General features: G+C 39.1%; 1 protein-coding gene across 5 annotated transcripts in view; it reads left to right on the plus strand.

Moving 5' to 3' along the window:
- The window catches only part of LOC126284102 (serine/threonine-protein kinase SIK3), a 528,724-nt gene that overhangs the window by 424,375 nt on the left and 79,344 nt on the right, over positions 1-25,005 (plus strand). For 3 of the 5 annotated variants that reach the window (XM_049982755.1, XM_049982757.1, XM_049982759.1), the window contains exons 5-12: positions 346-469; positions 5,294-5,385; positions 5,476-5,619; positions 7,836-7,971; positions 8,124-8,245; positions 11,368-11,502; positions 12,722-12,905; positions 21,328-21,440. In XM_049982755.1, the coding sequence (XP_049838712.1) occupies positions 346-469; positions 5,294-5,385; positions 5,476-5,619; positions 7,836-7,971; positions 8,124-8,245; positions 11,368-11,502; positions 12,722-12,905; positions 21,328-21,440 (1,050 nt within the window). The remainder of the gene's footprint in view (positions 1-345; positions 470-5,293; positions 5,386-5,475; positions 5,620-7,835; positions 7,972-8,123; positions 8,246-11,367; positions 11,503-12,721; positions 12,906-21,327; positions 21,441-25,005) is intronic. The other 2 variants (XM_049982756.1, XM_049982758.1) reach the window with 1 other exon arrangement.

Consider the following 25,005-nt stretch of genomic DNA (forward strand, 5'->3'; position numbering starts at 1 on the left):
ACTTACTACAGTTAGTGAATTTCAGAAAGTATTGTTTTTGTGATGACTGCAGAGAGGATAATTACTTGTTCCAATAACATTATTCACACATTCATTCATTCAGTCTACTTAATTACTTTGTATGTTTTCTGCACTGACATCACAATGCCCCCATATCTTGGGGTTGGCTGTATGTATGATGTCTCAAGAGTTCTATAAGTATACTTAACGTACTTATTCCTTTCAGGTTAACGTGATTGCAGTAAGATAGTGTAATGTCTACTTAGGCCATGCTTTGCTTTTTTCCATTATCATGTTAACTGTTGAAGATTTTGTCCTGTTGACTTACTGTGTGTTCTGCTGCAGAGCCTCGGGGTTGTCCTGTACGTGCTGGTCTGTGGAGCCCTCCCATTTGATGGCCGCACACTGCAGTCTCTCCGTACAAGGGTTATCTCGGGCAAATTTCGGATTCCATTTTTTATGAGTGCAGGTATGTATCTTTTCTTACAAGATTTTGACGTTTTCCAGTAACGTGTTTACTCTTGCTTGCAAGAAACCTCTGTATGTCTTCACAGAATATTATATTTTATACAGAAAGGTTAGGCTGCTGTAGGGCTGAATTTTTTTACCCTGTAATTTGTGTCCAGAGCAAATTTTAAAATTTGATAAAATGTCATTAATTTTGATTCATATTAATTCAAAGATAAATTGTGCAACAAATTTTCAGAATAGCATTCAACATTGGCAAAACTGAATCGTGCAATAAGCAATTGTTAAAGTCTGTGTGCAGCATTATGGCCTCTGATTCTAGTGTTACAATTATTAAGTGCCGTTAGGTTTTTGCTGTAGCTGGACACTGCTGACATTAGTGATATAACGGTGTTATGACAAGCTTAATTTAATTTTGTATTTATTACTACGAATAAGTAGTGTATTTGAACATAAATGTTTCTACAATGCACTTTTTTGAAACATTGAAACTAGGGTGCGTAATTTGTGTCACAGTAGGCGATTGTTAAGAAGTGGGGACTGGGCCTGTAATGTCATTGCTGAGCAAAATGATGCAAATGCTTTCTCCTGCAACACTCGTCTCCCAGCAATGGTCTGCAGTCCGTTTTTCCCTGCTCTACCTGCATCCCCTGATGTAAGGTTTCGTAACGTTGCATGCAGATGTTCTGAATTGTTGTTTGATTGTGGTTTGAATAGTTTTTAAATTAATAACAAATATGCCTAAATGGGAGTGAAGGTTTGTTATACTTCTGCAACAAAGGCTCCTTGTTTTAGACGTTGCAGGGATAAGTTCGAGTGCGAGTGTATAGTTAATAAGTCCACTAAGTATGTATATGTGGGAAATAAATGAGGGTGAGGTTTACAAACACATTTAGAATCTGAAAACCACAAAAAGAGTTACCAAGAAGAAGCATCATCTTCAAAATGAACTCAATTTTTCATGAAAATGAGCAGTAAAAAAGAAGACAAAGTGTCTCTCACTGAATGTACTCTTGTGATTCATTATGAAGCATCATAACAGCTACAAAGTGACAGACTGGACAACCAGTCAGATATAATCCTTTGAGCATGGTAAAAATTTTGAGTGCAAGAACAAAAACAGATGCAATAATATACTCAGTGCTCAGTCCTCATTCTTTTGAAAGTGCTATCACAAGTTTGGGAGGCAATGACTATGGTATTTCTATTGATAGCAATAACTGTAGGTTATTGTTAAAGTCTGTCAGTTTTTAATATCTAGCTTGGAAAAATTGGTGGTTTGCAATCAGAATTAATTGAGCTAGATTAACAATTGAATGACTCTGCAGATACTTTCATTTTTAAAGAGTGTTCCTCAGAATAAGGATCTCCTTGATAAATGCGCAACTTTCATAGAAGATAAATGTAACACAATGTCTTGAGGACTGTGTTGGGTTCCAGAAGGGGAAAATATTCCTTTTTAAAAACTTAAACTGGGGACTTTTGATTGAGGTCAAGATCACATCCTAAATAATTATACATTCATCATGCTGCAGACACATGGAAGATTGGTATTCAAAATATAAACTGTTTCAATACTTCTGAAACTATGTGGTCCAGAATATTGAACTTCAAGAATTTTCCGAATTTGTTGATGTTAAATATCTGCAAGAAATGGTTTTCTCATAGCAAAACATCTGGGGGTAAACAGACTTATTCGTGTGTTCCCTGCTCTGAAGTCATACTTTCTCTCTCATCATAACACATCTATAATCATTGCAAAGTTACTTGAAAAAGATTTTAACAAGATCTGTCTATTCCATCTACAAACACTTCTTGGCATGTTTTGCTTGTGCAGAACTGATCTTGAGAAAGAAACTAATTCACACATTGAATTCCTTGGAGCTGTATTGTCTACTAATAACGCGCTCAGCGATTGTGGGGGCAATCCATTCCTGAGCATAAAAGTGAAAGCTCTGTTGGCAGAGAAATGTAAAAATTGACAGGATGCTAAATGTGACAAATTCACAGTAGTAGTTATAGTTGGGCTCTACGGAAGATGTACAGAATATCTCCAAAAGTGATTGCCCTCCAAGCAAGAGTTGACGTGTTTTGTGTGGTTACCTCTTCAAAAATTACTGAATGGAAGGACATGGAACCAACCATTAAATATCTTTCGGATAGAGGTGTACATGTAGATGATGTGAAATGCTTCAGTGAATTCTGCTGCCTGAAGAAGTTGGTGACTCAAGAACATGAACATAACAATGAGTTCGTTAATCTTCAGTCTCACAAAAAGTGGACCATGTATTTGAAAAATGCACACGTTCTTCTCATCATTTGGAACTATGAAAAATTCCACAGTTTTTGTTCGGCATTCCATCCCACGAAGCAAATGTGGAAATATTTTTCTCCCTAATGCAGAGTCAGTGGACAAGAGACAGGTACAGTTTGTCTGTGGACTCCTTTTGCAACTACAACATAATTATAAAAATGTTAGTTGCAAAGAATTCCACAGCTCTATGATGAATGACAAACGACCGTTACAAAAGAAATACTCTACAAAAAATTATTCCTGGGCTACCATTAACCAGGAAAAATGGTAGAAAACAAATAATTATAATTTTTTTCTAAATATAAAAATGTAAGAATAAATGCTATCTATAATTTGCTTACATTTTATTTACCCACTGGCCCACTGTTCTGGTCCATACTTGGCAGCACAAATCGGAAGACAGTGTTGACTGCCAACCTATGTGACCTAACAATTGTGTTATGACAGTTTAAATTTTATTTCATGTTCATTACTACAAATGCCCACTGCATTTGAACATGAATGTCTCTTTAATAAGCTTTTAAGAAATAAATACTAAAAAAAAACAAATGGTGCTTGCAGCATCATTCATACTATTCTCAGAGTCAACAGAAAGGATTCATTTATTTCCCATTGCATACAAAATTACTTTTAAAGAAGAATCTTATGTGCCTGTTCGATAGAGCAGTACCAAATTACAAATTAGTCCAGTGTGATAGTCTGTTAATTGATATGTGTTAACAGGAACAGTAAAACGTGAAGAATAACCGGTACACCACACTGACTGATGCCACCATGGGGCAGTGCTGCTCTGTCACTGGAGGAGCACTTGTTATTCTTTGTGTTTTCCTGTCACAGCTAATACATATTGATTAACCGGATATCACCCTGGACTGATATGGAGCCTCTTTATTGAATAGGTACATACAATTCTATTTTAAGAATAATTTTGTGTGTAAAGGAACCCAAACCGACACAGTCAGTCAACACTGGATGGTGTTCGAAAAATATGATGAGCAGTTTGGTCTGAATGCACCTACACATTGCAAAAATGAAAGTGTAAATATCTACCAAAACATCATAGAAAATGGGCCTGATGACTCATAGGAGGGACACCCAGTATATTGGTACTGTTGCAACATCCTTCATGGTTTTGTTTTACTTTTTATAGTATATTATAGAAGCAAAGTCATGTGGAAAAATAATTAGTCATCGATGTAGCTTTCTCTCTCTCTCTCTCTCTCTCTCTCTCTCTCTCTCTCTCTCTCTCTCTCTCTAACTCTAACTCTAACTCTAACTCTAAGAAAAAGTAAGGTACATTATCTCCACATTCAGTTACTTGTGTTGCTAGTAGGTTATTGTATAATTGTCATAATTTAGATAGTTGGTTAATTATAAGTCCTATAACTCATTTGCACAATTTCTATCAAAATTATATGGAATGGGTTGGTGTATGTGCTATGTACATACAATTTGTGTGTGTGGGTGGGGGAGGGGTTAATTGCACAATGGCCACTTACAGATTATTGGATAAGATGGTGGTTTAAATTGAATGAAAACTGGTATTTCAGTAAACTAAAAACAGAATGTAAGCATTCCTACTTGCTCTTGTAATTCATTATTTGTTGATCTTTCAGTTATCTGTTATTTGCCCTTCACTTGCTGACCCTCCACTGGACTGCTGCAGCTTATTTCCAATCTTTTAGTATGTGCGCTGTGACTACTTTGCATACATCCACGATTTCTGAGCACTAGGGATGAAAACTGTATCAGCTACATATACACTGCTATCTATTGCTGTTGTCTTGTTTCCTTTGTATTGTAATTTCTCTTCTACAGTATTCTCTCGTTCTCTATATGAATTTGCTTCCTATGTTTCTATCAGATTGTGTATCTCCAATTGAAATTCCATATATATTTATTTTTTGTTTATTTGCTCATATCGAATGTCATCTAAATTTTCTAATCTCTTCCATGGTTTTGGTTCCATCTTTATTCTATTCAGTGCTTAAAGCTAGACTGTGTCATACATGAATATGAAATTCAGTTGTTACTGCTGATGGCCCCTTTCGTTTTGCTTCTCTCTCATTTTATGTAGAGTATTTCTTTTCCCTAGCATCTGTTCACCTTTTCCTTAGCCTTTGTTATTTTTGTGTGTGCCTTATCTCCTTCCAGAGACATTGTTCAATTGTCTGAATTGTAAAAATCCATCATTAGTTCCTTTTTATGTGGTATTGGACTGATTATGGTTGTTCTAGTCCAACAATTACTGCTGTGGTTTTCTCTACTTTCATTTCCACTTCCATCACTATGGCGATAGATGATATTTTGTCACATTAAACTAGTTGCTTTTTATGGATGCAAACTAACTTATTATCTTGTAGCTGACAACATTTTAATGCACATTTGGAGGACTGATAAATAGGTGATTTATACCAAACTTGAAGGCTGAGATTAATGAATAAATTTGATTGTGTTATTGATAACCACCAGAAAATCTGTTGTGTTAAAGTGATATTTCATTTTCTGTAGAATGTGAACACCTCATCCGCCATATGCTGGTTGTTGACCCAGAGAAGAGGCTCAGCATAAAACAAATTCTGAATCACAAGTGGATGACTCAGGTATGTTACTTTATGTATGTTGTATTTAGTTAAATAAGATACGTGTTCTTGCTGCATCTGAATTTCTCTCTATTTATTTATTTGTTCCAGGGGGAAATTCAGCCCAGCTTGCAGAAAATAATTTCAGACCTGGATCAGCCAGAGGATCTACTTGAGAGCCCCGAGCCTCTGAATAATCTGGTCATGGAGCACATGTTGAAACTGCCAGGCCTCGACAAGGATATGATTGTGCAGGTGTGCTATTCATGCGTATGAGGAAACTGAGCCTTTCCTTCCTATAAAATTGTGTCCATAAACATTTTGTCAGGTTTTTTTATCAGAAAAAAACAGTTTTCACTAATTGCTTTAATTAGCATTAGATTTATGATGTGACTTGAAGTGACAAACCCACATTTGTTCATAGTAGTGGATTGATTGTTTTTAGAATGGCTCAGACATTGATTTTGTATTTCCTTTTGGCCCACATACAACCAATATGGCATCTCTCTTGCACAGGTGTTTATCATAATTACATGACCCGTGGATTCTACTGTGTTGTTTCTTTTGATATCATGTCCTATAGCATCAGCTGTTTCATACTCTTGTATGCCACTTGTTCACTGTACTGTGCACCTTCTTGATATTTCTTTACGTGGTTGCAGTATGGGGATATTCTACATGTGGAGCAACTTCAAAGGAAGTACAGCCATGTTTTAGTTTAGTGTACCATTTTTCATCATAGCCATCACCACCACCACCACCACCACCACCACCACCACCATCATCATCATCATCATCATCATCATCATCATCATCATTTGCCAATTGTACAGTTACAGGAAGAAATGGTGAGCATTTGGCACCACACCATGGATAGTAGACCTTTTTGCACATGACATTATGAAACTAGGAGAGGAGTGTGGGAGATTTGTAGAAGGAGGGCCTTGCCACTGATTTTTTTCCCCTGGTACTTCTGCATCAAAGTTTTTTGTACCTATTTTACATTTCTCCATTCTCATCAAGGGACGACACCTCTGCACTTTCTTGTATTAATGATGGGTATTTTGATGGTAGTTTCATCCCCGTCGATTTCATTTTTTGAACTTTTTAGTCTCTTGTTTCATAGTTGTAAGGAATTTCATTTCATAGCTTGGAGTTTTCAATTATCCTTACCTCAGAGGATATATGTTTTCACTATATAGGTCATATCTGGTGCAAAGTAAGTCTGAAATATGATAATTTAGCTTTGTTGAGTATTTTATTATTCCGTAGTAGGTATCTGACTTTGGTGTGGATATGTGAAGCATTTTATGGTCTGTTGGGTATTTCTGTTTTACTGTATTATTCTTGAATATGATTCTTCCCAAGCATTTAAAGCTGGAAATCAGTTTCAATATAATTCCATCTATAAGGGTGTTGGAGGTTGTTCCTTCCCTTTTGACTGCCATTTCCACTGTTTTAGTTTTGCTTGCTTTAAGCTTGAACACTCTGGGCTAGCTACCACATGGTTATTACAAGTATCCAATTTCACTTTCCCTCCTTCTACAAATCACCAACACTCCTCTCCTAGTTTCATAATGGTGGTGGTGCTTAGTGTTTAACATCCCGTTGACAACGAGGTCATTAGAGACGGAGCGCAAGCTCAGGTTAGGGAAGGATTGGGAAGGAAATCGGCCGTGCCCTTTCAGAGGAACCATCCCGGCATTTGCCTGAAACGATTTAGGGAAATCATGGAAAACCTAAATCAGGATGGCCGGAGACGGGATTGAACCGTCGTCCTCCCGAATGCGAGTCCAGTGTGCTAACCACTGTGCCACCTCGCTCGGTGTTTCATAATGTCATGTGCAAATACTGAGCCCATTATCTTGGGTAATTTCCTTGTAAATCTTAATCAACTTTGGACGAGTTACTATTGACAGTAAATAGTTAAAACCAAATAATATTAAAAAGGCACTATATTCCAGCTTACCCATTTGGACAAAAGAAACAACAGTTGAAACAAAACTATTCCACACATTGAAGTTCTGTTCAAATTGTGTTATTGAAAAGTATGTATCATCATCATCATCATCATCATCATCATCATCATCATCAATAGCAACAACAACAATCATTGGTATCAATACCATTTTGGTGCGAGGCTAAGAATATTTCACCTAATTGTGAAACACAGGATGAATTTTATTAAATCTCACATTATTATTTTGAAAACAGTGAATGTAAAAGTAGGAAAATTATCATATAATTTTGTGTTCCTTTAGAAACTGCTGTATGATTTTGTGTTCCATTAGTAGTGATTGTCTTGTGCATTTTTACAGTTAAACATTTTCAAGTTCAAATCAGATTGTGGTTGGAGAAGTCAAAAAGTGGATTGCTGTTGTTAAAGAATCACATTATATATTTTCGTAAATTAAATTTAAACTTGTAGCACAAATTTTCTACTGAAATTGAACTTTGCTGTTTTTGTGCAGTCTGTGCGGAATCATGGCTTTGACCACATCAGTGCCATTTATAATTTGCTGGTTGACAAACTGGAGAAGCGCAGACTGATAAGTTCCAGTATGGGAAGTCTACCAGTAATTCAGAGGAAAGCAAGCATAACAACAGGTGAGTGGCAGCAGAGGGTTTTAAAACAACTTAAGAAACACCTTGTGCTCATATTTTTTCCTCAATCTGCTCTCTTTACTGTGCTTCCTTCCATACTCAACGTGTTATATTAAGGCTTCTTCTGACTCCATATTGCATGCTCGATATTGCAGGTGTGGTAGACCGTAGCCCTGTGGGTGACGGAGAGACGGAGCAGGGTGCTGGGTCTCCCCTCGTATCCATGCCAACTATCCCTGCTGTCTTCTTGTTGGAAGATCCTGAGTCGCTGGAGAAGGTTTGCGTCTTAAATAAGCCATAAAATGTTAGCGAAAAAACAAATGAGCCATATAGGGAATGTCAAAGTACATGTGCATATGTATTGTGTGTTGTAATTTCGAAATGTGGACAATTTTTAGTAGCTGAAATGTGAGTCTTAGGAAGGCATGGAGACAATCTGTGCTCTTATTTATCTTTTAAGATCTTAATGATCTGTTAATGCTTACTTTTGTTGTGGATAAATGCCTTGCTGTTTCCAAGTCACTGAATGCTTATATGGCATTTTCATGAAGAAAAAATATTAATTTGGCAAGTCAGTAAAATAAGCGATACAGAATACATGCAATTTGGTTGTTGCCCATTGAAAAGTGCCTGGAACATCTGACAGTGACAAGAAACTAAGAGAAAAATCTTTGTCATGGCAAATAACTAGTAAGTCTTAGTGAATTGTAACGGTTCCACAGATGGATTATAAGAGGAGAAAGTGTAAAATGAACACGAAGATGAGCCTTATTCAAAACACCGATTTGATAATGGCCTTGACATATTTTTCTGTTTTTATCTTTATGTTCCCCCTTCCTACTACTCTTGAAGGCTCACTCATTCCTTCCACAGTCGTAGAGAATTCTTTTTCCGTCTTCACCACACTTCATTGGAATCTGTAGCTTGCCATATTTTGCAGATGTTCAGACTGTCAGTTGCTGTTTGTTTTTATTTGTCAAAGAAATTGCTTGCTTAACTTTGTTTCCTAAAACCAGCGCTTATCTGCTGTGTGTAAGTATGTCACTTAAAAAAAATAATTTCTCTGAGCTAAATAAGTGTCTAGTCCTTCTTCACCTTTGCTTCCATACTATAATAGCAAATGCATTATAGAAATTTATGCTTGTGCCATTTCAGGTGTCATTCATTTGGGTTTCCTTCTGTAAGTTGTGGCTGTATTGTGTTTCATACTTCTTTGCATTAGTTTGTTAAATCATAGCTGTACATTTCTAATTTACATCTTCTGCTTCTAATGTCTATCCATTTCTCAGTTGTTGATAACCATTATAGCTATGTCACTTTCATTTATTCTAAAAAGTTTGTAACTCCTGTGTGAAGTCTTGGTCCTTAAATTCATTAGCCGAGATGTTCTAGTTTTGTCTCGTCCTCGTTTGCCAGGTATCTTTCCTTGAAGAAAGATCTGGAGCAATTTCTGGCTGTTTGCATTACTTGTTCATGATATGTAGTTTTCTGCATTTTTCTTTGTGTGAACTACTTCTTCTTTTTCCTTATCCAGAGAATGTTGTCATTAATAATTTTGTCTGTCAATGACACTCTTAGCATTGTCCTGTAGAGCCACGTCTCAAATTTCTCAAGTCAATTATCTGTTGTCTTGATGAAAGTTCAGGTCTCAGCTCCATAGAAAAGGATGAGAAATATGTTGCAAAGCAGAAATCTTAATTCTGTTTCAGTTTAGAGGTGATGGCTGTTTAACTCATTAGTCATTTCACAAGATGCAGCTTTAGCTTTCTCATTACCGATTTTAATTTCTTGTGACTGATTCCATTGGTTGTTATTGTCAGTTCCCAGATATGTCTACTTGTATACTTGTTCAATACATTTACAGTTAATGTTTAGAAGACAGTTTGGTATGTCTTTCTTGATGATGACCATTGTTTTACTTAACATTAATTTATAGGCTTTAAGGCTCGCTACTTTCATTCACTCTGGATGTGAGATGTTGAAAACCATTTAAGCTGTGCGCAGATATTACAATATCATCATAGTGGATATTGTTCAGCTTCCCTACATTCAAGGCAATTCCTTCCTTTGTGATTCTTTCTAATTTTATTCTGAAAACTCTGAGCAAAAGATTATGGTTCCAAGTGCATGTCAGGTGGAGTATACATTTTGACCGAAGTAAAATTGTTCCTTTATCTTTCATTTACTATGATGCAGTCAAGCTAGTTTCAGATTGTTAGGACTACCTTTTGGTGATTTCTAGGTGCACAGTTTCCTTATTGGGAGTTCAAAAATGTATTAGGTGTTACAGGTTCATATTCCACAGCAAAAGCTCATTTCTTTCACCAAGCCCATGAGGAGCTAAGTTGTTGCCTAAACAGCATTTCCTTACTTTGGCATTAAAATCTCCTCGTATTATCAACATGTCTTCTTCTGGTAATTTGCTTATGACATCTGAAGCCTGAGAATAGACTCCTTCTATTTCTCTGTCACTATGCTGAAAGAGGGGCACATACAGGACTATTCAAAATGAAGGAACATATTTCAAACATTTATTGCTTCCAAACTACAAAAGTTAGAAACACAATTACAGGAAAGAGAAAAGTTCACATTTTTATGCATTTAATTTGAGCACCATGTGTTACATGACACAGTTTCTCAAAGTATGTCTGACATTAGCTGAATGACACCATTCCAGGATTGGATTGGAAGAGGAGAAGCAGAATTCATCGCTGATGGCCTCATAGGTCTGAAGACCTCACTTTTATCTGTGGGTTTACATAAAAGACCACATTTTTATCTCCTCTATGCCTGACAGTCTTGGAGTGTATACCTGTCCTTTTTCCCCATAAGGAAAGTCTTTCCGCTCCTGGGATTGGAATGATTCCTTACCCTTTCCCTTAAAACCCACATCCTTTCGTCTTTCCCTCTCCTTCCCTCTTTCCTTATGAAACAACCTTGGGTTGCGAAAGCTTGAAATTTGTGTGAGTGTTTGTGTTTTTTTATTGTGTCTATCTACCAGTGCTTTCTCATTTGGTAAGTCACAGCATCTTTGTTTTTTATATACAATTACATTATATTGTCAATAATCGATTATTGTCATTGTTGTATGCATAGTAAGCACTTTTTACTATTTCCTGGTCAGTACTACACGCTTACAGCATCTTAAGATTAGCAGCTACTGCCTCTTCTTCTTCTTCTTCTTCTTCTTCTTCTTCCTCCTCCTCCTCCACTCCCCCCCCCCCCCCCCCCCCTCCTCTCCCTATTGTATACTTCAGTATATCAGTTTATTGAAAATGTTTTCTTACATGCTCATTTGTCATTCTAGTCAGTACTTGGTTGCAAACTGGACCTCTCAGACAAGGAAAATGTTGTCAACCATTGTACAGAGGGAAGAGATTAAATTTTTTTTGTTTACAGTTCGGAGATGTTGACATGCCTATGGAATCTGAATCGGAGGAAACCTCACGGCAACCAAGAAGTGGTTCTGGAGTGGATCGGTATCTAACTGCAAGGAGACACACAGTTGGGCCAGGAGATACAGCTCACGAGCAGGTTAGAAAATGGAACTTCTACAATGAAAATAATAATTTTCTAGAATTAATCAGTTTACTAACTTACACTTATTTTGTAATATTTGTTGCTTGTAATTTGCTGTGTAGAATAACATGCAGAAGAATTCATTTTCTGGCAGAGTCCATAAATATAGAATGAGAGCGAGCTTGTGGTTACTTAGGTTTAGGTGGGAAGTCAGCTGGAGATATTGCATCCCTTCATTGTAAGTGCACTTGCCAGACATAGACATAATGACACTCACTGACAGTTTGCTTATATCGATGCATCTGGTGGTGTCACTAGAGTAGGAATTGTGTAACGTGTGAAAGAATTTTGCCAACAGATATCACAGTATAAAGAGATTAGCAAAGTGGGAAAGGCTTTATGAGAAGCCTAGGAGAGCTGAAGGCAACAAAAGAGGTCTGCCAAAAGTGATCAGTGCCATAGTAGTAGATATTTCTAAAATGGATTTTCTGGAGTACAGTATTGTAAGTAAATGAAAGATGAGCAGGAACAAAACAGAAGAAGAATGATTCGGAGATACTTGAAATCGTAAGATACAGAAGGAAATTAATTAAAAATGTGATAGACAAAAAAGGTGCTTTAAGAAAGAAACTAAACATTTTCCACGTGAAAAGGAAGATTAGTAGGATGACGTACTCTCAAGATGCAGTAAGAGTTAACTTGGTACTGAAAATAGAAGGAACAGAGAAACGGTAGGGTCAGTCAGTAGAATACGTAATACAGATTATCAGACTTATTCGGTGTGGTAGGTATTGAGAAATCAGAAGATTCAGTTACCCATAATGAAATGGAGGGCAGCATGAAACCAGTTGAAAGACTAATGACTGTTGCTGTTTCTACTTTAAGGCATTGTAATTTAAAAGTTTCACTAATTTTAATGTATTCATAACTGTACAATCTGGAAGAAAATGTTTGTTGGCCAGTATGTAACAGGATTCACTGATTTATGTGTGACTATTTCTGTGATAAAGATGTATGAAGTTAGTTGTTATTTATTGTACCAGTATCACATGAGGCTATAGCCACAACAACTGCTATATTGTAGAATTCTGAAAATTATTGCTGTAATGTCACATGTGATGTATTACGTCGCATATGACATATTTCTGTATCCGAGAATGCCTAAAAAGAAGTTTTGGAGACGTGATCCTCGGCCAAAGATTTGTGTGACAGTGTGCGGTACAAATCTTTGCAGGTGCTGGAGGCGCACTACATCGGGCTGGACGCAGGTGCGGGTGGCGCTGTGCAGCAGCTCAACATCCTGCCCAACACGAACCTGCCGCTGAACATTCCACTCGTGCAGCACCAGCCGCCCCAGAACTTCAGCATCAAGGACCAGCACCTGCTGAAGCCTCCCACTGTCATGGGGGCCAGTGAGTGTACTGTCGCTTCTCAGAACTTGTTAATCTTCTTTATCCTTAGCTGTGCTTGCAACTACTTGTTGTGAGTGTTTCGAGTCTTTATTGAGGTTGCTCATATTAATGCTTGTTGGATGTACATTATCATGGAGATAAATTACTGTCTGAGACTTTTATTTGTTTTGTGGTCATCACCCTTCTGGCTTGCCGTGACTTCACCTCCTGTGTAATCCTCTTCATCTCATGGTAGCAACTGAACCTGACATCCTGAATTATTTGTTGTGTATATTCCAAGCTCTGTCTTCCACTACAGTTTTTACCCTCTACAGGTCTGAATAGAACCACGGAAATTATTCCCCGGTGTCTTAAAACGTGCCCTATTGTCCAATCCCTTCTTTTTGTCAGTGTTATCTGTACATTCCTTCCCTTGCCAAGTCTGTGGTGATGCTCCTTATTCCTTATCTTCACCAGTCTACCTCATTTTCAATAACCTGCTGGGGCAGCACATCTCAAACACTTTGATTATCTTCTTTTCCAGATTTCCCATAGTCCGTGATTCCCTTCCACACAATGCTGTGTTCCAAACATACATTTCAGTTACTCCTCATTACTTTCCTTTCTTTGGTGTACCCCCAACCCACATTTTATGCCCATTAGATGGTTCATTTCATTCATTCTTCACTTTTAATGCCTCTCGTCAACTTTTATTTTATTTCTACTGTTGGTTCTAAATTATTAGAAAGTACTTTGATTCAGATCAAGCTGGAAACCTCATTATATGTACAGCACAATTAGCACTTGCAGCACTACCTATCCTACATAATGGGCTATACAAAATGGACAGTTTTTTCAATAACCAGATAAATTCTAATGTTCCATTTTGACAGATTTCACATGTTTCAATAAATAGGCCTAAAGTGTAACACCATAACTCACAACTCTGTTTCTGAAACTATTAAAAATTCATGTACTAGAAGAAGAAACAGACAGTATGTTTGTAAATATATGTACAACATTTTTGCCCACTCAGGAAGTTGATAATGGTGTGCTATTGGGTGAATCGTCAAGTTGTCACTTCTGTTTTTATGGACATTATTTTGACATCTGACCCATTTATCTTCTTTAGGTTCTGTGAGTTGTGTTATTTTATACTCTTACTACAAGGAATCCAAGCAGTCTGGCTATAGTACAAGCAGTGAGTATGCATTACGACACTACTCGCAACGTCTGAAGAAGATAACCGAGTTGCTCATCAAAATATCATGCAGAAAAATAGAAATACACTGTTAATGTTTCATACTAACTGTTCAACTAGCTTGTATTCTTTCTCTGCGTAGTAAAGCTCAAAACAAAGTTCCATACATAGAGATGATAATTTTCAACAAAATCCTTGGTAGTTGTGAATAAACTATAAATTACTAATTAATCAAGGACAAATATTACAACTCGGCAGGGAATTAGCATTCATGTGATGAATAGTTCTCAGATTTCACAAAACACAAAAAAAAGGGTTGCAGAGGAATCCACGATTTCAGCTGGTATCACTGGCATCAAAAAATTCAACACTCAATGATGTTTCTATTAATTTTTACTTTTTGTATTCATAGTTCTTACAGTGTGGGGGTGTTTCTTCCAGGTATCAGTTTTCCAACATCTCTCTTTGGTTAGAAGAACATTTGTACAATCGATATACGTGACATTTTCCTGAAAATTTCAATGCTAAGAACAGACGGTTGTACATCAGCTACACCCAATTCAATCTTTCATGCCAGCTGGTGTATTTCAGTAGTCAGCATCTCATAAGGTTCTAGTTATTTTGGTGAACTGCTTTTATTCATTCCCTATGGTGGAAAATAATATTTTACAGCTTGTAGCTACAAACAGGCCTAACCCTATCAACAGTGCCAACTTTGAGGAAAGGATCAGTGATTGTGAAGTCATCACAGTGATATTGGTTACTAAAGTTAATAAATCCTAATTACAGAGTGAATGGGCATCAGGGTTCATAAAGAGACATAGACATTTGTTTCTCTGTCACTCCATTTGTGAGTGGAACATGAAAGTGAATGACTAACAGTGGTTCAAAGTACCTTCCACCAGGCACCATATGATGGCTCGTGGAGTTTGTATGTAGATGTGGATGTAGGAAGTGTAACGTCATTTGAAAACTTTATAGTAACATATTTTTACCATCTGGCAAGTGATTTTAGGTGCCAGACTTCCTGATTTCACCAGATGGATTTAATTTGTGAGTTAATTGTAAGGCCAGTTTGCTAATTTTATAAAAACTTACATTTATATTTATACTGCACTAATATTGTATATTTGATATGTGAGACTGTTGGTAGTTGTTAAAGTGTGCTATGGAGCTGTTTGCAATTGTTCAAATTCCCTCTTTGATCAAATGCAATAAATATTTTACTTGAAATATGAGGGATGGTTTAAATAGGTAATCAGTCATTGACAAAGTTTTCTACATACAAGGTATGTTCGGAAAATAATGGCAATTTTTAGTTTCTGGAAAGAATTTCATTTATATCTCTATATCAGTGTTACTCCCAATATTATGAAAAGGACAGACTGGAACCCACCGTATACGCGTACACACACATACACACACACACACACACACACACACACACACACACACACACACACACAGAATTTCACACAAGTAAGCACCCATCTTGCACACATGGCCGGTGTCTTTGTCTGCTAAGTGCAAACTGCAGCTTATGTGTCAAATGAAAGCAGCAGTCTGGAGGGGGCAAAAAAGGGGCAGGGATAGCAAGACACAGATGAGAACGCTGACTGGCAATGTGTACAGTGATTTGTGGCAGCAGAATGAGGCTGCCAGATGCAGTGTCAGGAAGGTGTGAGGGAGGGAGAAAGGTGGGAGGGTAGGAAATTGGGAGCAGAAAAGGAGAGGAGCAGAGAATGGGAAAAAGATCAGTGGGTGCATTGGCAGAGAGTGGCTTTCAATGAGGGTGAAAGAACACGAGTTGGGAGGGGGTGATACAGTAGACGGGGCAGAAACTGTGGGGTGGTGGTCAGGGGACGAAAGGGTTGCTGTACGACGAGACCATGTTGTAACAAAAACGCCCGTCTGCGTAGTTCAGACAAATAGGGTGGTAGAGGGGAGGATCCAGATGGCCCGGATTATGAAGCAGCCATTGAAATTAAGCATGTTACATTAAGCTGCATGTCGTTCCACAGGATGTGCCACTTTTCTCTTGGCCACAATGTGGTTGTGGTGGCCATTGATTCTGGTGTATGGCTGGTTGGTAGTCATTCCAATATAACAAGTTGTGCAATGATTGTAGCAGAGATGGTATGTGATATGGCTGCTTTCACCGGTGACCTGGCTCTGATGGGGTAGGATGAGGTTGTGACAGGACTGGAATAAGGAGTACTGTATGGGTAGATTGGCCAGGTCTTCCACAGGGATATGACGCCTGTGGCAGGGTCGTGACTGGGAGTGGCACTGGGATGGAGTAGGATGTTGTTGAGGGTGGGTGGGTGATGGAACCCCTCTTTAGGAGCGCTGGAAGGGTCTTGTGTAGGATACTCCTAATTTCAGGGCATCATGATTGATAACCAAAGCCTTGACGAAGGTTACGGTTCAGTTGCTCCACTCCGGGATGGGAACTGATAACGAAGTGGCCACGTCTTGCTAGATGTCTGTTGTGATAGTGGGACAATTTGGTGAGTGTGTGGATGTGGCACGGGAAATCTCTTTGCAGGCTAGGACTGGGATAGCGTCTGTCTGAGAGACCTTCAGCATACTGTGCAGGGAAATTCTTGTCATTACATATACACCAACTGGGAGTGACTAAAATGTAGGAGAGGAATATTTTAGTATGAAAGCAATGGAAACTGTTTTAATGCAAGTAGTATTGGTGGTTGGTGGGTTTAATGTGGACAGAGGTGTGGTTGGAACCGTCAGAGGGAGGAAGTCAGCATCCAAAAAGCATGCTGGCTTGAGAAGAACTAAGAGAAATGGTGTGAGAGAAGGTGTTGAGGACATGAAGAAATGGGGATATGGTGTCCTGGCCCTGAGCCCAGATCTTGAAGATATCTTCAGTGAACCAGAATCAGACGCAGGGTTTTGGAGGCTTGGAAGGTTTTCTCTATATGGGCCATAAACAGGTTGGCATAGGAGTGTGTCATGCAGAGAGTCCGTGACTGTGCCACGGATTTTTTTGTATACCTGCTCATCAAAGGAGAAGTAGCTATGTGTTAGGATAAAGGTAGTAAGGGGAACGAGGAATGAGGTAGTGAGTTTGGAGTCTGCTCCCTCACCCAGTATGTTGAAGTTTTCACAAAGACCTTCACACGGAGTGAGGTGGCGCATTTGGGAGAACGACGGTTCGTACACATGCCCAGCCATCCTGATTTCCTTAAATCACTTCGGCCAAATGCCGAGATGGTTCCTTTGAAAGGGCACTCCTGACTTCCTTACCCATCATTGCCTCATCCGATTGGACTGATGAACTCGCTGTTTGGTCCCCTCTCCCCAACCAGACAAGCAATCGAAACCTTCACAGGCAGCCACTATCTCCCAGATCTAGTCCACAAACATTTCCTGTGCCACATCCCAACACACCCCCCAGTTCACCCACTGTCCCCAACAGCTGGGTACAGAGGAGTGTCTTCTTTGTCACCCAAAACCAGCTTAGACTGAAATATTTGAACCACCACCTTTGTCAGGGGTCTAATCAAAGTCCTGACAAGGGATATGGTTCAGATGCTTTGAAATGAGGGACATCCTACCCAAGATCCCTCCCACCAGTCTTAAAGTTATTGTATTTGAGACATTTCACAATAAATTGAAATTCTTAACTTCTGGAATGAAAGTATGCGCTTTCACAAACACCCCCCCCCCCCCCAGAAGGGGGGAAAAAAAAAAACAACCCTCTCTGCACAGGATGGACTTTCTGTACTACTTTGCCCAAGAACAAATATTTCATTCTGTGGGGTATAGGACTTTGCCTAAGTTGTACCTTATATAATTATAGATTTAAAATTGCCATTTTGGAATACAAGGAACTGATTGTGTAATTTAGCCATTGATTTGGAGCCAACTGTTTTGTTCCTTGAGTAGTTGGATTTGGTTGTCTAAACAGGCTTTAGCATAGTTCCAAATGAACTTTTTATTTGGGAACATCTGATTGAAGTGTATGTTTCCAATGATTTTGACACCTTAACATTTTTATATGTGAATACTGCCTTAACTGCCACCAGCAATAATCCACTCCATCTCGCAAAGATACATCTTCCTGGCATGTTGATAAATTTGTGAAGGTCCTTACCTAAGAAGTGAAACATTTTTGAAGATGATGTGAATTTGAAATGCATTTTGGCACAACAAAAAATACTATCAAAATGCGAGTAGACAGATTTAAGTTTTTCATTTATTGCAATCTCAATTTTGACAAGGACAGTCATAGTGACTACTATGGAATGTAACTTAGTTTGCGATACCTTACAAAGTCCAACATAAATAATCAGTCAAAAGATTTTGTTCCATAAGTAGTAACAATGGCATATTATTGATAAACAGTCATTCCTGTATCTTCATTACACTCCATTTTGTGTGAAATAATCTTGATAGTTACAAAAGTCAACTAAACTCTCTGACAACAAATGCAAATGAGCCATTTCCTGAAACATGTGTGCATCATTTAAAATGAAAGCTGCAGCTTGCAGTGTGAAACACTGGAATTGAAGTATCACAACATCATAATGTCGGTGGTAAAAAGTGTGTACTCATGCAGACAATGAATTTGAAATGTAACTAACACTGCAGGAGAAATCTAATTTATCGAAGACAGTTAAAAAAACTCAGAAGTAGGAGGGGGAAGAGTTGAAAGGCAATTTATTGTTGGGAAACAATCAAACTAGCAGGAGCACATAAAATTTGTCCAAAATTCTATTTTTACCTGGAAAGCAGGAGTTTTTCCATGAGTACCAAATACATTTACTCATTTGGTTCAAAATATCAAATTAAGTTCATACATCTGTGTCTCTCATGTGGCACACAGCAGCCTACAGTGTTTTTTGTGCTTGGCAACTTTCAGACATGCAGCCCATAGGTTCTACGGGCGTTGTACTAAATGCATTTCCGAGTTGAGTGAGTGGGATGTAAAAGCAGGGTTACTGGCAAGCTCATGGCATGCCACCAACTGGAGCTTTATTGCTTATTGTGAGAAGAAGGAAAGAAAGGATACTTACAGAATGTCATAGTTTTGCCATACAGCATAATGTTAAAAAACAGACACTGGAAGCTCGAGCACAAGCTTTTGTACTCTGGCTGGAGGTGTAAAGTGTGAGAGGGCTACTGGGACCAGTGTTTTTAGCAATTCCTGGGACATCACACAAGGATTCCATGAAACTTGCATGTAGTTACTGACAACATGCAAGAATGTAGGTAAAAAATAAATAAATAATAATTAAAGCCCCTATGAAATTAGCAATTAATTCCTGCTTCCAATTACTAATTTGGATAGTCATTACAAAGACAACACTTCCAGTGGAGAAGGCTGTTATCACAGAACAGAACACAATTCTGAAAATGGCAGGCAAACTCGACATGAGGGAAATATTGCATGGGGGCATGGCAAGTACATATACAATTCATCTTTTACATACTGAGGTCAGGTGATTATCTTAAAGAAAGATAAGAACCCATATTTTAGAGCTGAGGGAAAATGTAGATTCTTTCTTTTCAGATCACAGTTTGTAATTGAATGATTGGGTGTTTGATAAAAATTAAATGCTTCCAATTCCCTTTTGAATTTTGTTTTTATGCAGATGGGTGAACTTAATTTGACACTTTGAAGAAAATGAGGAAATGTATTTGCTGCTGATGGAAAAAGTCCTGCTTTCCAGAAAAAATAGAATTTTGGACAGTTTATATGCCTCCTACTAGTGTGATTGCTTCCCAACAATAAGTTGCGTGTTGGAAGAAGAGGGGGTTGCAATAAAGGATACGTTTACTGAAAAAGTTATTCAGTACCTGAAAAGTTTGAATGAAGTTTCTAAACCATATTTTACAAATGAAAAGCGGATTAAATATCAAAATAAGTTTTGGATTAAAAGCTCCTTTATTGTCAGTGTTTGGCCATGTCAGCAAGGATATTAAACTTTTATTGGATTGGCATGTGATAAAGGACTGGAAAAGAGTGTAATTAATGCTGTTAGCTGAATTCTGGCGCAGTTTAAAAATAAATATCTTAACTGTTGCAAAAGACCATGTTTGTACTTTCACTGTTTGCAACTGCATATATGTTCTCAGCAGGGTTCTCAGCTTGTGTGTTGACAAAAAATAAATATTGCCACAGACTGGATGCCAAACCTGTCATGAGAATCCAACTTTCATCTGTAAAGCCTAATATTAAGTTTTCCTAATAAGAACCAGTAACTCTTCATGTTATTATAGTTTAAATTTAATAGTGCCATTGTATCATGTTATTTTAAATTTGAGTTAATTTTGAAATAACTTTTTGGTTAAAATATTTGAAGTAATTGTCATTTTTGTTGAAAATAATCCATTTGCAGAATTTTCCATGTAAAATATACCGTAGATCAAATCTGGGGTCCCACAGTAAAAGTGGGCATTAAAAACGGGCTCCCTTTATAAAGAGATTAGGAAATGGCAGTACTGATGGTAAGTTTAACGCCCCCAAAATGGGAAGCTCAGCATTCCAGTTTACATCACTTTATAATTGTAATTTGTCACAAACTTTCATTGTAATTATGCAGTCAAAAGGAAATAGGTCCAGTAGCATCAGTGAAACCTCTCTCTACATTTGCAAGTAGCAGCCACATGTTTCTTCCTGAAATTTATTGTGGAAATGCAAAATAGATGAGTCAAAGCAGTTTAGTAGTGTAAAGATTTATCTGTAGCCTCAGACACCACCTGGTTTCAGTTAAACTGCAGCCACTCACTTTCTAGTCAGAAAAGGGCATGTCAGGTGCATGTTATGTGACCGAATTGAAGTCTGAAGCAACACACGAGTGAACACGACCCTTCCCGTAATGTGTGATTGCTACGTCCACCTCAACTGTCACCGTCCATTCCCAGTTGTCAGGTATATCTGATACTGAGTTAAATTACTCACCAAAGTGTTGTTATACGTGCATAAAAAATTTGTACACATTTTGCTTTAGCTCTTTTTTTAAAGAATTTCTTTTGTTCAGAGGTGGAAGGTGTAGATAATTTGGAACAGTTCAGGATGGCAGTCCTAGTTTAATGCATACATTTCTGATAAATTAATATGTGAGATATATCTCTGTAGTTCATATGTTATGGAATGTACAGCAAACAGTTATTTGCAGCTGTCCCAGTTGAAACAGTTTACTAGTGACAGTTAATTATAGATGAGTCTCCAACTTTGTCAGCAGCAGCTCTTTTACTCAGGTAAATTTGTGATTTTGGCAGTTGGCGGTTTCGGTCGACGAGCATCGGACGGGGGAGCGAACCTGCAGATGTTTTTCAGTCGTCAGATGGAAGGTGTGTGGAGCCAACCGGGCAGCCAGGAGCACCTCCAGCTTGTAAGTGTGGTCAGCACTCCCAGAGTTGTTTCTGCTTCATTCTTGTGATTTACTCTCTCTCTCTCTCTCTCTCTCTCTCTCTCTCTCTCTCTCTCTCTCTCTCCCCCCCCCCCCCCCCCCCCCGTCTCTCTCTATCTCCCCACCTCCCCATCTCTCTCTCTCTCTCTCTCTCTCTCTCTCTCTCTCTCTCTCTCTCTCTCTCTACCTACCTATCCGTGCATCTATCTACAATGTAGAAAAAAATGGATTGCTACTTACCTTAAAGAAGACATATTAAGGTGCAGACAATTAAGACACTCACATAGAGCTTTCGGCCACACCCTTCATCAGGAAAAGAGAAAAATACACATTATTCATATATATATGATGTAAATAAAATAGAAAGAAACTTCCACATGGGAAAAATATATTAAAAACAAAGATTCCAAGACTTACCAAGCGGGAAAGCGCCGGCAGACAGGCACATGAACAAAACACACAAACACACACACACAGAATTGCTAGCTTTCGCAACCGATGGTTGCTTCTTCAGGAAGGAGAGGGAAAGACGAAAGGATGTGGGTTTTAAGGGAGAGGGTAAGGAGTCATTCCAATCCCGGGAGCGGAAAGACTTCCCTTAGGGGAAAAAAAGGACAGGTGTACACTCGCGCACACACACACACACACACACACACACACACACACACACACACACACATATCCATCCGCACATACACAGACACCAGCTTGTAAGTGTGGTCAGCACTCCCAGAGTTGTTTCTGCTTCATTCTTGTGATTTACTCTCTCTCTCTCTCTCTCTCTAAGCCCCCCCTCCCCCCCCCCCCCCCCCCCCCGTCTCTGGTGTCTGTGTATGTGCAGATGGATATGTGTGTGTGCGAGTGTACACCTGTCCTTTTTTTCCCCCAAGGGAAGTCTTTCCGCTCCCGGGATTGGAATGACTCCTTACCCTCTCCCTTAAAACCCACATCCTTTCGTCTTTCCCTCTCCTTCCTGAAGAAGCAACCATCGGTTGCGAAAGCTAGCAATTCTGTGTGTGTGTGTTTGTGTGTTTTGTTCATGTGCCTGTCTGCCGGCGCTTTCCCGCTTGGTAAGTCTTGGAATCTTTGTTTTTAATATATATATATATATATATATAAGCACTCACATACCATGTACGTGACTGCCACCTCCAGGCATTCTGGCCAAAGATACTGGAGGTGGTGGTCATGTGTGTATGAGGTATGTTTACTTGTGTGTATGACTGCTGTGTGTTATTCCCTTTTGCTGATGAAGACTGTTGCCAAAGGCTCTACGTAAGTGTCTTTTAATTGTGCCTGTCTGCAGCTTACGGTGTCTTGGGTGTCTTGTTTATGGTAAGTAGCAAACTCTCTCTTCCTACATTGTTGCTATTCCTACCTGGAGTTTCCATTGTTTTATCTATCTGTCTATCTTTAATGTCAATAGTTTTGTCATCCAGACTGAAAAATCCTACAGTAGAGTTAATAGCAGCCATGTATTATTTTAACACGCACCCAGATAGCCGCATATACCATTCGTACACACAAGCAAGCATACGCAATGCACACATGACTGCCACCTCCAGCATCTCGAGCCAGAATGCCCAGAGGTGGTTGTGAGGATTCAGAGAGGCCTGCCCTGTATCAAAAATACCCAGCGAATTAACAGTGACAGGCATTGTGCGGATGAACCAGTATGTGATTTTTAGGCAGTTTGCCACATCTGACTAGATGAGTACCAGTCTGGTATGCACATTTTGCCTCAGTTATGTGAATTGCAGACATTTCGAAAAGTCACACATTTTATATTGGAAGGTGTACAAATTACCACGGGGATGGGGGGGGTCAGTGGTAGCAATAAGAGGGGCACCTAGACACCCTCTGCCCCAAACAGTGCCATACCTGCATTAACTTGCCAAAATTCCAAACCTGTGAAGACCTGGGATAACACCAGGAGAAAGAGTATGGAGATTATGTTATTATAACACAGTGGTAGTCAGCTTGGCCCCAGTGGGTGTTCCAGCTGTCGTGTTGGGCGGTAGGCAGTTGGGGTTTTAAAAACACTGTCCTTAGGTTTCCATATACATGTGACATAATGTATATGGTAGGTAATACTTTATAAATTTTGTAAAGGAAATATACACATGACCATTACTGTGCAACCACCAGGCAGTTAGAAAATTCTGCTACTAACAATAACTATGGAAAGGACAGGTTGGTATTCACCATAAAAATGACACCTTGAGTTGCAGACAGGCATAACAGAAAGTCTGATACACATTAAGCTTTCAGCCAAGGAAATCATTCTCACAAGCGAGCAAACCTTGCAACATGTGGCTGCTATCTCTGGCTGCTCAGGCTAGACTGAACATGAAACATGTCAAACTGAAGTGGGGAAGAGGGAAGTGTAGTAGGGTGCGGGTGGGGAAAGAGAAAACAGTGCTGCCTGGTGATGTGTGCAGGACTAAAAATGGCAAAATCGTGAGTCTGTGGGGAACATAAAAAGATGAGGGGGGGGGGGGGGAGATCAGTGGTGGCATTGGCAGAGAGCAGTGCCCAGTGAGGTTATGGGAAATGAGTTGGGAGTAGATGATAGGACAGAAGGGGCAGAAATGTTTGGGTGGATGTTACAGTGACAGTAGGTTACCATAAGTTGAGGACCGGATGATTTTAGGAATTGCTAAAACGGAGTCCTATATCTCTGTTCCTTATATGTTGCCTAAACTATGGAATTCTCCCAAGCAGCCTAACATAAATGCTCCTTTCTGTGGATCACAATCCTCCTTTCACAATTACCTTCGCCTTTTCAGATTCTGTCAGTCCCTGACATGCTAACAAATCTGGCGTAGCAAAAACACATCTCCATGGCTCATACATCCCAGGACTACCTCTGCTCCCTCCACAAGATACTGTTACTGTGCAATTACTACTACATACATCATGTCTCTGAAATTGGATCCCTTGCATTCCAGCATCTGGAAGAGCTCTCAACACACCACCTTCATACGTTATCCAAAGTACTGACATCCTGCTGCTACCTTGGTGCCTGACTATCCAGTTTCTGACCTCCCCACAGTGTTCGTCCACACCTCTCGGATCTACCTAGCTCATCTTTTCAGCTTGCCACATCTTCCAAAACACCACTAAATCCAGAGCCACAACAATCGCCCAACACTGTTATTACCCTTTCCACAAAATCCTTCAGCTCAACAGAAGTTTCAGTTCTACCCAAAAGACTCACAGCCCCACCTTCAGACGTACAGCCAAAATAATTTAACCTTGTTGGAATTGTCAAAGACCTACACTCCTTCTGATCACTGCGGTGGGAACACCTCCAACCAAGTCCTAACATTGAACCCTGTCTCTCCCAGTTAAAACTAACATCCAACTGTGATCCTCCCACTCTTCCACCTAATTAGCCCCCGTTTACCTTCGAGGAATTCCTTCCCTCCAACTTGGCCTCACCATTATTCCCCAGGTCTCTTCCTAAGTACACCAACCTTTCAGCAGAAGACACGCAGCAATACATAGCCTCAGAACAGATCCTGACCTAATGATCCAACATGCT

Source organism: Schistocerca gregaria, chromosome 8, assembly GCF_023897955.1.
Source record: "Schistocerca gregaria isolate iqSchGreg1 chromosome 8, iqSchGreg1.2, whole genome shotgun sequence".
NCBI lineage: Eukaryota > Metazoa > Arthropoda > Insecta > Orthoptera > Acrididae > Schistocerca > Schistocerca gregaria.